A 12,948-nucleotide genomic window follows, 5' to 3' on the forward strand; every position below is an offset into this window, starting at 1 on the left:
GGCAGACGCTCAACCAAATGAGCCACACAGGCGTCCCTGACTTTTACATTTTAAATAGCACTTATTATTCATCTTATTAAGAAAGTCATGTATATTCATTGTAGAGAATTAGGAAAATACAGAGGAGGATAAAGGAGCAGATTAAAATCACCTGTGATCCCTGCCGTCAAATGAAAATTCCTGAGAGCATTTTGGTGTATCATGGATTATTGTTTAACATTCAGGATGTCATATGTTACTGTCATTCATATTTTTGAGACTCTTAATTGTCTCAGATTTGGCTGGTGGTAGCTCCTTCAAACTGGTGTCCTTTTGACGTGCGTCCATTTGTTGAATACCTGCTTATTTCTGGTACCACAAGATGTTCTAGGCTATCCTGGTATTTCCTTGTCCTGGCTTGAGACCAGCCATAGATGTTTTTTAAGCCATGGGTTCATACTGACTCCTCCATTTCAAATCCAACAGCGCAGGGCTCTTATCATCCCACGTTGCATATTCTCTCCCCATATTTTAACAGGGAGAACCCAGGTCCCAACAATAAACCGTACACTGCTATGTCCTCTCCTATGGGACACATGACAGAGTTTCAGCGTCACCACACTATATAAACCTGCTTATATTTAAGCTTTCTTTCCAGTTATTTTTATCCTTGAGATATATCCTTTTAAGAGAACACAGAGTGCTCTGATCAAGTTACTTGGCCAGTTCTTTTTTCTATGTGGTCGTGTTATCAATGTCCTGTACAGTTAGTGTCATTTGCTTTTGTTTATTTCAATTTTAGGGTTTGCTTTTCTTTCTGGTGTAAGTTCTTGAGTATGTAAGATATTATATGTACAAAAGTGTGTGTAAATCTTTACCCAGGGAAGTCTCACTAGTCATTGTAGCCCTTCTATCACGTAGGTGACCATTTTATAGTGTCTGGTTTACTTTTCCTGCGTTTCTTTTGCAAACATAAGCAAATTCGTATGCAGGTTCTTCTCCCCCCACTTTTTTTTACATAAAAAGTAGCATACTATTTATACTTTGCTTTTTTTCCATTTAATCATTCCACAGCAATTAATAGAGATCCTCTTCATTCTTTTTTACATCTATGTAGTACTCCATTGAATGATATACCATAGTTTATTCAAACAGTTGCATTTAGGTTACTAACAACATTTTGCTATTTGCAAAATAGTATCACGTTGAATGACATGTATTTATTGTTTCTTATTTGTGGGTAAAAAAGCAGAAGTAGGATTGTTGGGTCAAAAGGAAAAAATATTTTTATTCTCCTCTCCTCTCCTTTTTTTTTATTTTTACTATGAAAGATTGCATACTGTTTTGACTGTTCTATGTCTTTTGTTGCCTATTGTCTAGGTTGTTCTATATCTATGTAGTTTTTTCATTGACTAGTAATCGTGGAGATCTTTCCACAGCAGAGAGCATTTTAAAAACTGCAGAACAGCCCATTGTATGACTGTACTGTTTATTTCATCATCCCCAATTGATGTGTAGATTTTTCCAGTCTTTCGGTGTTACAAACAATGCTACAATTAATGCAGCTGTGTAAGGGGATCATTTCATGTAGGTTTCTACCATGCCTGTCTTTTTCCCTTTTGTGGTAGATGTTGTTGGGTTTTTATATCTACATTTGATTTCATATCACAAAGGGGCCATAAAAGATTACAACTGCCCAAATCTTTAGTAGGATCCAGAGAAATTTGACTGGGAGGGTTTTGTTTTTGTTTTTTTAATGCAAACTTTAAAAAAAAGATTTTATTTATTTTGTTTGTGTGAGAGAGAGAGAGCACGTGTGTGAGAGAGCATGCATGAGCCCAAGCCAGGGTGGGGGTGGACAGAGGGAGAAGCAGACTCCCTACTGAGCAGGGAGCCTGATGTGGGACTTTCTGGGATCATGACCTGAGCTGAAGGCAGTTGCTTAACCAACTGAGCCACCCAGGTGCCCTTAAAGCGAACTTTTAATTGAAGTATAACACACAAGAAAGTGCACAAATTGTAATCTCATGCTTGATGAATTTGCACAAAGTTGACACTGTGTAACCAGCTCCCGGACCCAGGAATAGACCATTACCAATACCTCAGCTTCTGCTCCCTGCTTCCTCAAAGTTAACACTATCTTGACTTTAATTTTTTTTTTTTTTGCTACCCCGCATATTGACTTTTAATACCTTGCTATGTATAATGCATATTTTCATGATAGCCACCCTTCCCTTTTAGAGTATGCACTGCACAGGTTTCATGCAGAGGGCAGGAACCACATCTGTCTTTTTTTTTTTTAAGATTTTATTTATTTGACAGAGAGAGACACAGTGAGAGAGGGAACACAAGCAGGGGGAGTGGTAGAGGGAGAAACAGGCTTCCCACTGAGCAGGGAGCCCAATGCGGGACTCGATCCCAGGACCCCAGGATCATGACCTGAGCCGAAGGCAGACGCTCAACGACTGAGCCACCCCGGCGCCCCAGAAACCACATCTGTCTTACTCACGCTGCCTCCCCAGTGCCTGACACATTACACATCCCCAACAAATGACTGAAGGCAAAGGCCAGCGAGAGGGGAGGCCAGCCTGTGACTGATGCTAGGTCTGTCATGTTCAGGGTCAAGGTTCTCTTTCAGGGGTCTCTAGTCTCCTTAGGCCTTCTCTGTCACTTGCCTTTGCCTCATGGGGTCCCTTCCCAGGTTCCTTCCCCACCCTTGGATAGGGTTTTCTGAAGATAGACGCTGTGCCTTGAGGTAAACGGCGGGAGGTCCTAGAAGGAGGTACCCGGTGGAGCTGTCTCCACTGGGCTCATCCCACTGTGGGCGTTAGAACCAGTTTCTGCCCCAGGGAGCTTCCAGCCCTGCAGGGGCTGAGAGAGGGTCTGGGTTGCACCGGGCCTGATCCTTATCCTGCTCGGGCTTTTCTTTCCTTCCAGGTCAGGACAAAGAGGCGTGGGCAGGCCGCTGGGCCGGCTGGTGCCATCCGTGCCATCATGGCAGGTAAGGACAGTGTCATGTGGATAGGACATGCAAGCAAGCAGAGGGTGGATGGCCCCCTTCCTAGTTTCCTTATCCCCTTTAGTTTTTGGAGGTCACGTTTGTTCTGTCCTCCTGCCCCCAGGCTTTCCCCGGTCCCCCACTGAGCCCTGTCTATCCAAGACCCTCAGCCTGACACTGTCTAGCTCTCTGTCAGGTCTCTGACTGTGGGAACCAGAGGTTGAGCATCCTGATGCCCTGGTCCTGCTGGCCACCTGACTGATAAGAGCGCAGGTGGCTCAATCCCTGTCTCCTCTGTCCCCATTGCTCTTTAATACTCTGAGAGCCTTTCCTTCAGATTTCTGAGTTGTTGGTTTCCAAAGGCTCAGGTACAGAATGCCAGAGCTGGAGGGACCTTTAGAGACTATCTAGCTCAAGCCCCACGCCACCGGCTGAACGGATAACATGAATATTGGAGTGGACACGGGAACCCCTGTCTCCAGGCTCACCCATCCTGCTTCATCTGCCTGGAACTGGACAGCATTTATTATTTTTCCTCTGAGAGACTGCAACACTGCTTCAGGGCCTTTGGTTACTTTGGGAACCTCAGAGCAGACTTGAGGAAGCAGGGATGGCTGGGTGGGGTTAGCAGTGCAGCCTGTGACCTCGGGCTGGGGGCAGCTGAAACCAGGGCAAGAGAATCATACTGGGTTGTCGGGGAGGGGAACATTCAAGGTGATGCCATGCCATATGCTTCACCCACAGAGAAAGTGAACAACTTCCCACCGTTGCCCAAATTCATCCCCCTGAAGCCATGTTTCTACCAAGACTTTGAGGCAGACATTCCTCCCCAGCATCTCAGCATGACCAAGCGCCTCTACTACCTCTGGATGTGTGAGTGCTATGTGTTGGGGGTGGGCCATGGCGGGCTGGGAGAGGAGGAAGGAAGGCTGGTAGGTGCTGGGCGGCCTGTAGGCCTGGCTGCCCCTCAGCCACACTTGCAGTATCTGCATGGGCCATCTCCCAGCAGCCTCCTCTCATGGGCTGATCCCCAATCTGGGCCCCAGTTTCCCTCATCCCCCACCCTCTACTTTCCATTCACAGAGCATCTGGATGAGGGTCTCTGTCCACAGGATCATTTCTCTTTTCTTGTTCTCCCTTCCCCTTCCCACTGGGGTGGTTTTCCAGGGAGCCTCTGGTGGCTGCCAGGACCTCGGGATTCTGGATTCATAGAGGAATCCTTGTCTCAAAGCCACATTTGTCTTGCTTTCTTCGTAAAACTGCTCAGAGAAAAGAGCATTAACTGGGAGTTGGGAGATATAGGATCAAACTGGGTTGGTTGTCCTACTTCCCAAGCAGCAGGTTCCTCACTTATAGAAAGAGAATGTTGGCTTAGTGATCACTATGGTTCCAAGGAGTTCTGTGTTGTGTGGTCTGTACTTCTCTAAGAATCTAGAGTTCTAATGTTCTACAATGTTGAGGTCCAGAGTGTCAAGGTCCTAGTAGCTGATGGTTGGTGGCAGGTTGGCAGGAAAGTGTCATCGTAGAGAGATGTAACTTGGTTGCGCCCAGGCTAGTCAAAGGTACCTCTTAGTAGTGTACAGGGAGGGCAGGCTGGCTTTCCCGTGCTGGGTATCAGCCTCAAGGACTCTTAGACCTGCAGTGTAACCACAGCCAGGGTCTGTCACAGATGATGTTGCCTTGAGTCAGCCCACACTTAGCTGCTGACTTGGGGAGGTGATTGCTTGTGCCCAGAAGGAGGTAAAGGATGCTGTCTTTGCAGGTTCTTCATGGGGTGGTAGAAAGAGTGTGGGGGTAGACAGACTCTGTTTCAAGTCCTGGCTTGGCCTTTGAGTGGAGAAGGCATTTTTCCCCATGTAACGTGAGGGAAGGAAGAGATGGGGGCAGGTGCAGGTAGGTCTATAGATTTTGGGAAGAGAATGAGGAGGTCGCCTCTGATGGCTTCTGTTTTTTCCCATCAAATGTGTTGTAGAAGTGGGGATGGGAGCTTTGAGGAAGGAAAGTGGGATTAGAATGAGAGCACCTTTGTGGACAGAGGGTGAGGACACTATCCAAAGACATGTGACCCCCTAAGATTTCTGGGCCATGCACAGGATCCATTCGATGTTGGCTGAATTGATAGTCCTACCGGGCTTTTCTGTAGGCTTCTTTCCTAGAAATGTTCAGCTCAGGTACAGATGGGAGTTCTGTTCACCCAGGGGGAGTGTGAGCAGAAGATGAGGCAGGGGAGAGCATTAGAAAACATGTAATGATTTATGGAATCTAAGCTGGACAGGGAGAGAAGTGGAGATGGAAAAAAACTGAGTGGCCATGTTAATAGATGTCTGTTCCAAACAGGGGGTAGAATAATTACAATAGAAGCACTAGAACCAGTGAGCTGGAAAGAGATGGGACTGGAAGGAGAGATATAAACCAATATAAAAACAGGTTAATGTCTGTTCTATGTAAAGAGCAAATAAAATCAGTTCTGGGAGTTCCAGAGCTCTGGGACATTGGAGGGCAATAAACAGAGATGGAGGAAATGCAGCTGAAGTGCAGAGGAAGAAATGCTCACCCCCCCTTTTTTTTTTAAAGATTTTATTCATTTATTTGAGAGAGAGAGAATGAGAGATAGAGAGCACGAGAGGGAAGAGGGTCAGAGGGAGAAGCAGACTCCCTGCTGAGCAGGGAGCCCGATGCGGGCCTTGATCCTGGGACTCCAGGATCATAACCTGAGCTGAAGGCAGTCGCCCAACAACTGAGCCACCCAGGCGCCCAGAAATGCTCACCCTTGTTATGAGGGGCTCTGAGATGGTTGTACCTGCACAGGTGACAGCATTGTCCCATCAGACTTGGGAGCACCCCATCTGTCCCAGGGCTCTGGGAACTCTGCCCCTGAGAAGATCTCATCCAGGAGCTGGATTTAAGGGCTATAAATACCTTCCTAAGTCCTCACTAGGCACCTGCCAGATGCTTTGCTCCCAAGGAAATGCATATGACCCTTGAGATGCTTAAGGGCTCTATTCAGAAGCCACGAGCAGATGCCTGGTTGTTTGAGGCCAAGATTGAGCCCCCCTGCCTTTGTTTATTCAGCAGGTCTTTGTGGAGCCTTAAAAGGACTCAACCTAATGTTTGAGGAAGGGAGCATCCTGATGTCAGAAGCCCTGGGTGTGTGTTAGTGCCAGCACAAGTCTTTGAGGTTTCTGCTGGCTGTGACTCGGTGATCCTGTGATTCTGAGTTCAACTAGAGTATGTGGGCACAGAGAGGTGGGAGCCGGGTTCTGCTCTTGGGGAGCTTCTAGTGTGGTTGATGGGCTGGGATTTGTACTTGGGGAACCATGCATGAGTGCAGCCCAGGTCTGCAGGAGGTCAGAGGGATGGGACATGAATAAGGCTGCAGTAGTGAAGGAAGGCTTTGTGGAGGAAGCGACATGGTAGTTGTGTAACAAATGAATTAGATAAAGACTGAAATCCTGGCCATTGTTTCCTGCCCCATTTAAGAGCAGGGCAGATGGTACAGTGGCTTGAAGAGATGTTTCTACAAGGCCTTTTACTTTCCACTTTTCGTGCCCCTTGCAAGAGAAGATGTAAGGGTTTCTTGTGCCTTGGGCTTGGTGATTGCTGTGAGTCTGGGAGGGCCAGGGGCTGAGGCCATTCTTATAAGGAGAAGAGCATTTCTACCACCTGGAGGCTTTGGGGCCCTTTGGTGGGGCTTGTTGGACTGAGATTCTGGGTTCCTGCTCTGGAGACTCTCTTGTTCTCTAGATTTCTTAGATCCCTCGGAGTGGGTGTGGGGAGGGGAATTGGTCTAAGCTCCCAGCTTTCTTTCTTACAGTCTGTACTCCTTCTGTGTGTGTATGTATGTGTGTCTCATGTATCTGTGTGTGTGTGTGTGTGTGTGTGTGTGTGTGTATTCACTGATGTGGGTTCTGGGTGCAAATATCTGTAACTGTGGTTTTCATGTATGTTTGTGTGTATCTACCTCTCTGTGCATTGTGCTGTTTGCATGTGTTTGATTGTGTGTCTGTTGAATTATGGGTGTGTGTGTCCATGTCTGGGTGGTCACATGTCTCTGCATGGGCCTGGGTGTCTGTGTGCATGTCTGGTGTTTGTCTCTCTGCGTGCATGTGCTCCTGGGTCTGCAGTGAACAGCGTCACGCTGGCCGTGAACCTGGTGGGCTGTCTCGCGTGGCTGATCGGAGGCGGGGGAGCCACCAACTTTGGCCTCGCCTTTCTCTGGCTCATCCTCTTCACACCCTGCTCCTACGTCTGCTGGTTTCGGCCCATTTACAAGGCCTTCAAGTAAGTGGTTGCTGCTGACCCCAGCTCCTAACCTTGTCTCTTTGCCCATCTGCCCTGTTTCTTCTCTATTTTCTCACTTTTTTTTTGACCACCCCCCAAACTCACTTTCACTTGCTCACCCTCAGCTCAGACTGCCAGGTAGGAGGTGGGCTTCCTGCGAATTCAGTGCTGGGGATGAGAGAGCTGGGAGTCAGAGCCTTGGTTCCCTCCTTCCTCACTCCTCCCTTCCTTTCTCACTTCCTTGGGTGGGCATAACAGAGATGAGGCTTATCTTAGTTCTGCCTTCCCCAGGCAGCTGTATGTCAGATTTGCCAGTGGGGCCACCTGTCTCAGTGGAGCTGCCTATCTTTGCACCTGTGGGGCTACCTGATTTGGTACCAAGTGGACCATTTATCCATGTGCTAATGGAACTAGTCATCCATGTACTACTGACACTGTGTGCTAATGATGTCATCCAACTCTGTGCTAAAGGGACCACTCATCCATGTACGAGTGGGGCTAACTGTCTTGGGGCCAATGGGTGTCTACCTTGTGTAAAATGGATTTTCAATTTTGGTGCTAATGGAACTATTCATCCCTGTACCAACAAGGCTATCTATCTTGGTGCCAATGGAGATTCTATCTCAGTGCTAACGGGGCCTCAAATGTCTTTGCCAACCAAATCATCCATCTGTATGCCAGTTAGGCTACTGTTTGGTGTCAGTAGGGTTCCATTCTTATACCAATGGGACTTTATGTCTCTTTGTTTATGGGAATGTCCATCCATGTACTGGTGGAGCTAGATATCTTGGTGCCAGTAAGGTTGTCCATCCCCTTGACAATGGGGTCATTTATTCTTGTCGTAATTGACCCAACTATTTCTATGCTTCGGGGCCAACCATCCATGTACTGTCCATGTGAGTGGTCCATTTATGAGGAGATCTCTTCCTATGTAATGTTGCTCACACAAGACTAACACATGGAAACTTGCAAAGATTCATGTAAACACTTCCATTTTTGCCTCTCAATTAAGGCCTTTAAGTGTCTCCTGTCCATTGCTTACTCATTTAATCTTGGAAGGGCTGGGGGCTCCTGAAGACAGGGGAAGCGTTCGCCCTCTGCCCAGGTGATGAGAGTCATTTCCTCTGCTACAGGACTGACAGCTCCTTCAGCTTCATGGCATTCTTCTTCACCTTCATGGCCCAGCTGGTCATCAGCATCATCCAGGCCGTGGGCATCCCAGGCTGGGGCGTCTGGTAAGAGATTGGGGTGTCTGGGATGGACCCAGGGCTGGCATGGGTGGCACCTTGGGTATGTCCTTTGTTTATGTCTGTGTGTTAGCTGCTTGGCCTGCAAGAGGATTCAGGGTAGGGTAGTAGACACAGGCACAGCAGCAGAGGGGAAGGAGAACCTTGCAGTAGTTTTGGGGGGTTTCCGGGGGTGTCAAGCATCATGGGAGAACCCAAGGGAAGGAAGCCTTATGTCTGAGGAGCTTGTCTCCTGAGCCATGGGAAAGGATTCTTCTGAACCACTGCCACAGGCCAGTTGGCTCATCTCTTTGCATCCGATGATATGGCCCTTCCCCGGGACAATGAGATGGCTCCTGGCTGTGGTGGGGGGGCTCCCGGTTACCCCTCAACATGCCGGCAGCCCCACAGCTGGCCTCTTCCTGCAGCGGCTGGATCGCTACCATCTCCTTCTTCGGAACAAACGTTGGCTCGGCAGTGGTGATGCTCATTCCCACCATTATGTTCACGGTTGTGGCTGTGTTTTCCTTCATCGCCCTCAGCATGGTATGTGCAAGGTTGAGAGGGTGGCTTCGGGAAGGGGCTACGATCTGTAACAACCCCTCCTCCAAGTTACAGGAGGACCCGGAGGTCTTCCAAGGGACTCACTCTAGAATGGCTTGGTGGACTTTGCTCCTAATACACAGGCGGGTGTGGGAGGGAGGATTGGCACTTAGAGGGACTTGTCTCTGGTGTCCAGGTCTTTCCTGGATGGGCTTGTCCTTCCCTTTGATTAATCCTTCCTTGTGCTTCTCCTCCTACAGGTTCATAAATTCTACCGGGGCAGTGGGGGGAGTTTCAGCAAAGCTCAGGAGGAGTGGACCACAGGGGCATGGAAGAACCCACACGTGCAGCAGGCGGCCCAGAATGCAGCCATGGGGGCGGCCCAGGGTGCCATGAATCAGCCGCAGACTCAGTATTCCGCCACCCCCAACTACACATACTCCAATGAGATGTGAGCCAGCCAAGCCTACCAGGAGGGCAGGGCTGGGGGTCCGTGGGACAGGGACTCAAGCCACATTGTCTGTTGTGGTGACCAAGCAGGGTTCCTTCCTCCCTTTTCTCCTCCCCAACTTTGTACAAAGAATCAGAGTTATATATATATATATATATATATATATATATATATATATATATATATATATATATATATATAATTGTGTGTGTGTGTATATATATATATATATATATATATATGTATATGTATATGTCTTCCCCCTTCCCCCGCTCCTTCGGATTCTGCTCTCAGTACTCTGAGAGCTGTGGGCTGCACGTGGAGCTGTCCCGTGCGCTGGTAGCTATGTCCGTGTCCCCTCGTGAATAGTATGCAGTGGAGGTCTCTGTTGTTGTGGTGCTAGATGTATGTTTAGAACTAAACCAGCCCCCACCCTCCACCAGGGTGCCCCCTCTGACCTTGGCCCAGGGACTCCTCATGGACCAGGGGGAGGCATAGCAGAAAACCTGGCCCCCTCCCCAGGGTTATGAACTGAAACTGTCTCCACTTTTGGTCTCACTGGGAAGCAACAGTATTTAGCACTCATGGGGTGGTAGGTAGGAGGGTGGGGACAGGCCAGGGATCTTCCTTTGCTCCTTCTGATCTGGTTTCCCTCCCCCTCCTTCCCCTCCCTCCTCTCCTCTTGGTGTCAGATTCCCTGTGGCTTCTTTTCTTGCCCAGAGTCTCTCTCTTCCCCGTGTGGCTTTTCTTTGTCTTCCCCAAGGCTGAGTGTCCCAGTTGTATATGCTTCTGAGACTGAGCCCATTCTCAGATCAAGGAAGTAGACAGGAGCTGAGCCTTAGGTGTGATGTGGGAGGGCACACAGCTAGAGATGCACAGCCCATCTCGGTACCCGACTCCCAGGGAGTGGAAATGCAGGGTCATCTCAGAGCTTGGCCTGCAGGGGAAGGGGGGCTCCTCTCTTTTCTGTCCTGCTTCCCCTCCTCTTCCCAGAGCCCCCTTGAATCCCTCTGCCGATGTTCCTCCCCATACCCTCAGCTGCTAGCCTACCCGCATCCCATGCTAGGTGGCATCTGCCATCTGTGAGGGCTGATTCCACTGCCTTCTCTGAAGAGCTGGGTGGTGTCCACGTAATTTTCAGGTATAAAGGTACAGCTCGAGCAGAGAGTATGTAAATAATTATTTGTCCCTGAGTGAGATCTGACTGGCCCAAGCCCACTGGGCAAGTACTAGGTATCTCTGAATGACCGACCTCTGGATTCCTGAGAGCAGATAGCTGTTCTGCTTGGGTCTGGTGGAGGGGCAGGCTCAGAGGGCTGGGCCTGGAGGGAAGATTGGGGGAGAAGGCAGGCAGGGCCCAGGGAGAGGAGAGCCTACCTCCTCCCACCCTAGCTTGCTTTTGGTCACAGAACAGTTCTGGGCACTTGAACTCGACCCAGGAAGAAGCACATGCCCAATCCTATCCATAAGCACAATGGCTGGAATGGGATTTCAGGTTAGGTGGGGTGGGAGGGGAAGCCTCTGACTTTTTTTTCCCCCAAATCAAGATTACCTACTCCCATCTGCCTATTAGACTTGGTTTTTGGCCCTTCCTCACCCTGTCAGAACCCCCTTTCCCCTGCAGGATAGTGATTTAAGGCCTGTGGGGCTGTTCTGTTCCAAGCATTGTGAAAATGTCACTGGTAGAAGTCCTGGCTCTTTCTGAGGCCCGGAGGGAGTGGATTCTCACCCAAGGAGCAGTTGCCTGTTTTTCATCTTCCCTTCTGCCTGGGCTATTTGGCCTGAAAATTTTGGCCAACCTCGCTTGGTCACTCTGGGCTGGCTCCAGCTTGGAACCTAACACCTGGGCTTCCAGGTGCCATCTTGAGCTTTGAGCTCCAGGCACTTCATTTTCCTGTAAGGGGAGCCAAGTCCTCTGAAAAGTTCTCTTCCTAATGGTCCCTTACACTTGGGCCAGAGTGTGATTGACTCTCTGCTCTACCACTTTCTCTCCAGAAAGCAGTTATCTCAGCCTCTAGTACCTAAAAAGAGACCCTAGGTCTAGGTTTTCTTTACCTTTCCTTTCCCCTACCCTAGACCTCTGGCTCCCGTTCTCATAGTGTGTCTGGTAGCTCCAGGAGGCCTAGTGGTAGTGCTCACTCACTCCTGTTGGATGCCACCTGTAGTCAGTTTCCTGTCCTACCTGCCTCTCTTTCCTGGCCTAGACCTATATGGCCATGCCCTAGCTCTGCTCTTGGGAAGGCCTGATACCTGTATGTGACCCAGCTTGTCCAGGCCCTGGGATGCTGCATCTCCAGGCAACTATGCACTTTCCTAGGGAGGGAACCAGTATGAGAAGTGGGGGCTGGGCATGAATTCATCTCCGCTGGATGGTCTGTCTTGGGGGTGTGGTGGAGGAAGGCCCAGGTCACTTTTGGGAATCCTCAGGTCTGGCCAGCCAGTGACCTGTTTTCGCATTTTGCTGGTGCCTCCTGCTCCCCCTTGTTTCTAGGAGACACAGACCATTGTCCAACTGGCAGTTGACCTGCCTGAGCTAATGTCTGTCTGTGGTAACTGAGTGAACCTTAATAAAGGGGAACATTTGGCCCTGTGTGTCCTGCTGCGTCATGTGTCTTCATGTGGGCCTGTGTGGAGCCTCATTGTGGGCTGTGGGGCTTGGAGGTAGGGTAGGGTGGGTCAAGTGGGTCTGTGGCCTGTCATTCCCCGGCGCCAAAAGTCACACACCTCTGTGTGATTCCTTCTGAGGCAGCCTTGAGTCGGCCTCCTGCCACAAAGGCTCCTGTCTGTTGGGAGTTCTGAGTTGCCTGAGGAGGAAGTAGAAGGCTGGATTAATGGGTGAGGGGTGGTTTGGTCCAGATGGTCGCTGCAGGCAAGGGCAAGAGTAGAACACAGAAGGCCCCCACCTCAGCTCTCATTGATGGAGACTGGCAGCAGATTCAGCAGCCTCAACAAACACAGGGCTTGTGGGGGTCTCGATGCTGGAGAATGAAGAAGGCAGCGAAGTGTACCCAATATGCTTTCTCCTGCTGCTTTCCTTTTGCCAATTCTGTGCCCTCCATTTGTATTGCTGTGCTGACCCTTTAAGCTTCTGGTCATCCCTCAAGATTTCAGCTTGAGTGACTCCTCTGAGAGGGCTTCCCTGCCTCTCGTTTGGTCCCTCTGCTCCCTCATGGAGGATCTATTCTGTAATTTCCTGTCCCCCCGGCCAGGCTGAAGAGCAGGGAGGAGTCTGATTTAGCTCCGTATCCTGTGCATTTAAAACATAGGAGAGGCTCGGCAAATGTTCAGTATAAAGTGTCCCAATGATGGGCATTGTGTATGTGTGGGATGAGGGTGTGGGGTGAGGAGGTGAGACAATTAGGCTAGACCCAGAAGAGGGCACCAGCACTAAGAACGGCAGGATTCTCCCGAGTGGACTACAACTACCAGGAGGCAGATACATAGACTACAGCTCCCAGAAGGCTGCGCGA

General features: G+C 49.6%; 1 protein-coding gene across 5 annotated transcripts in view; it reads left to right on the forward strand.

The window, feature by feature from the left end:
• Positions 1–12,070, forward strand: part of SCAMP5 (secretory carrier membrane protein 5) — a 36,659-nt gene extending 24,589 nt beyond the window's left edge. For 4 of the 5 annotated variants that reach the window (XM_027572072.2, XM_027572073.2, XM_027572071.2 and 1 more), the window contains exons 2-7: positions 2,917–2,980; positions 3,722–3,850; positions 7,102–7,258; positions 8,392–8,493; positions 8,913–9,030; positions 9,288–12,070. In XM_027572072.2, coding sequence (XP_027427873.1) covers positions 2,974–2,980; positions 3,722–3,850; positions 7,102–7,258; positions 8,392–8,493; positions 8,913–9,030; positions 9,288–9,482 — 708 coding nt within the window. In that variant the 5' untranslated portion in view covers positions 2,917–2,973 and the 3' untranslated portion in view covers positions 9,483–12,070. Of the gene's footprint in view, positions 1–2,916; positions 2,981–3,721; positions 3,851–7,101; positions 7,259–8,391; positions 8,494–8,887; positions 9,031–9,287 lie in introns of all 5 variants that reach the window. The other variant, XM_027572075.1, reaches the window with a different exon arrangement.
• Positions 12,071–12,948: the final 878 nt, after the last annotated feature.

This window comes from Zalophus californianus, chromosome 6 (assembly GCF_009762305.2).
Source record: "Zalophus californianus isolate mZalCal1 chromosome 6, mZalCal1.pri.v2, whole genome shotgun sequence".
NCBI lineage: Eukaryota > Metazoa > Chordata > Mammalia > Carnivora > Otariidae > Zalophus > Zalophus californianus.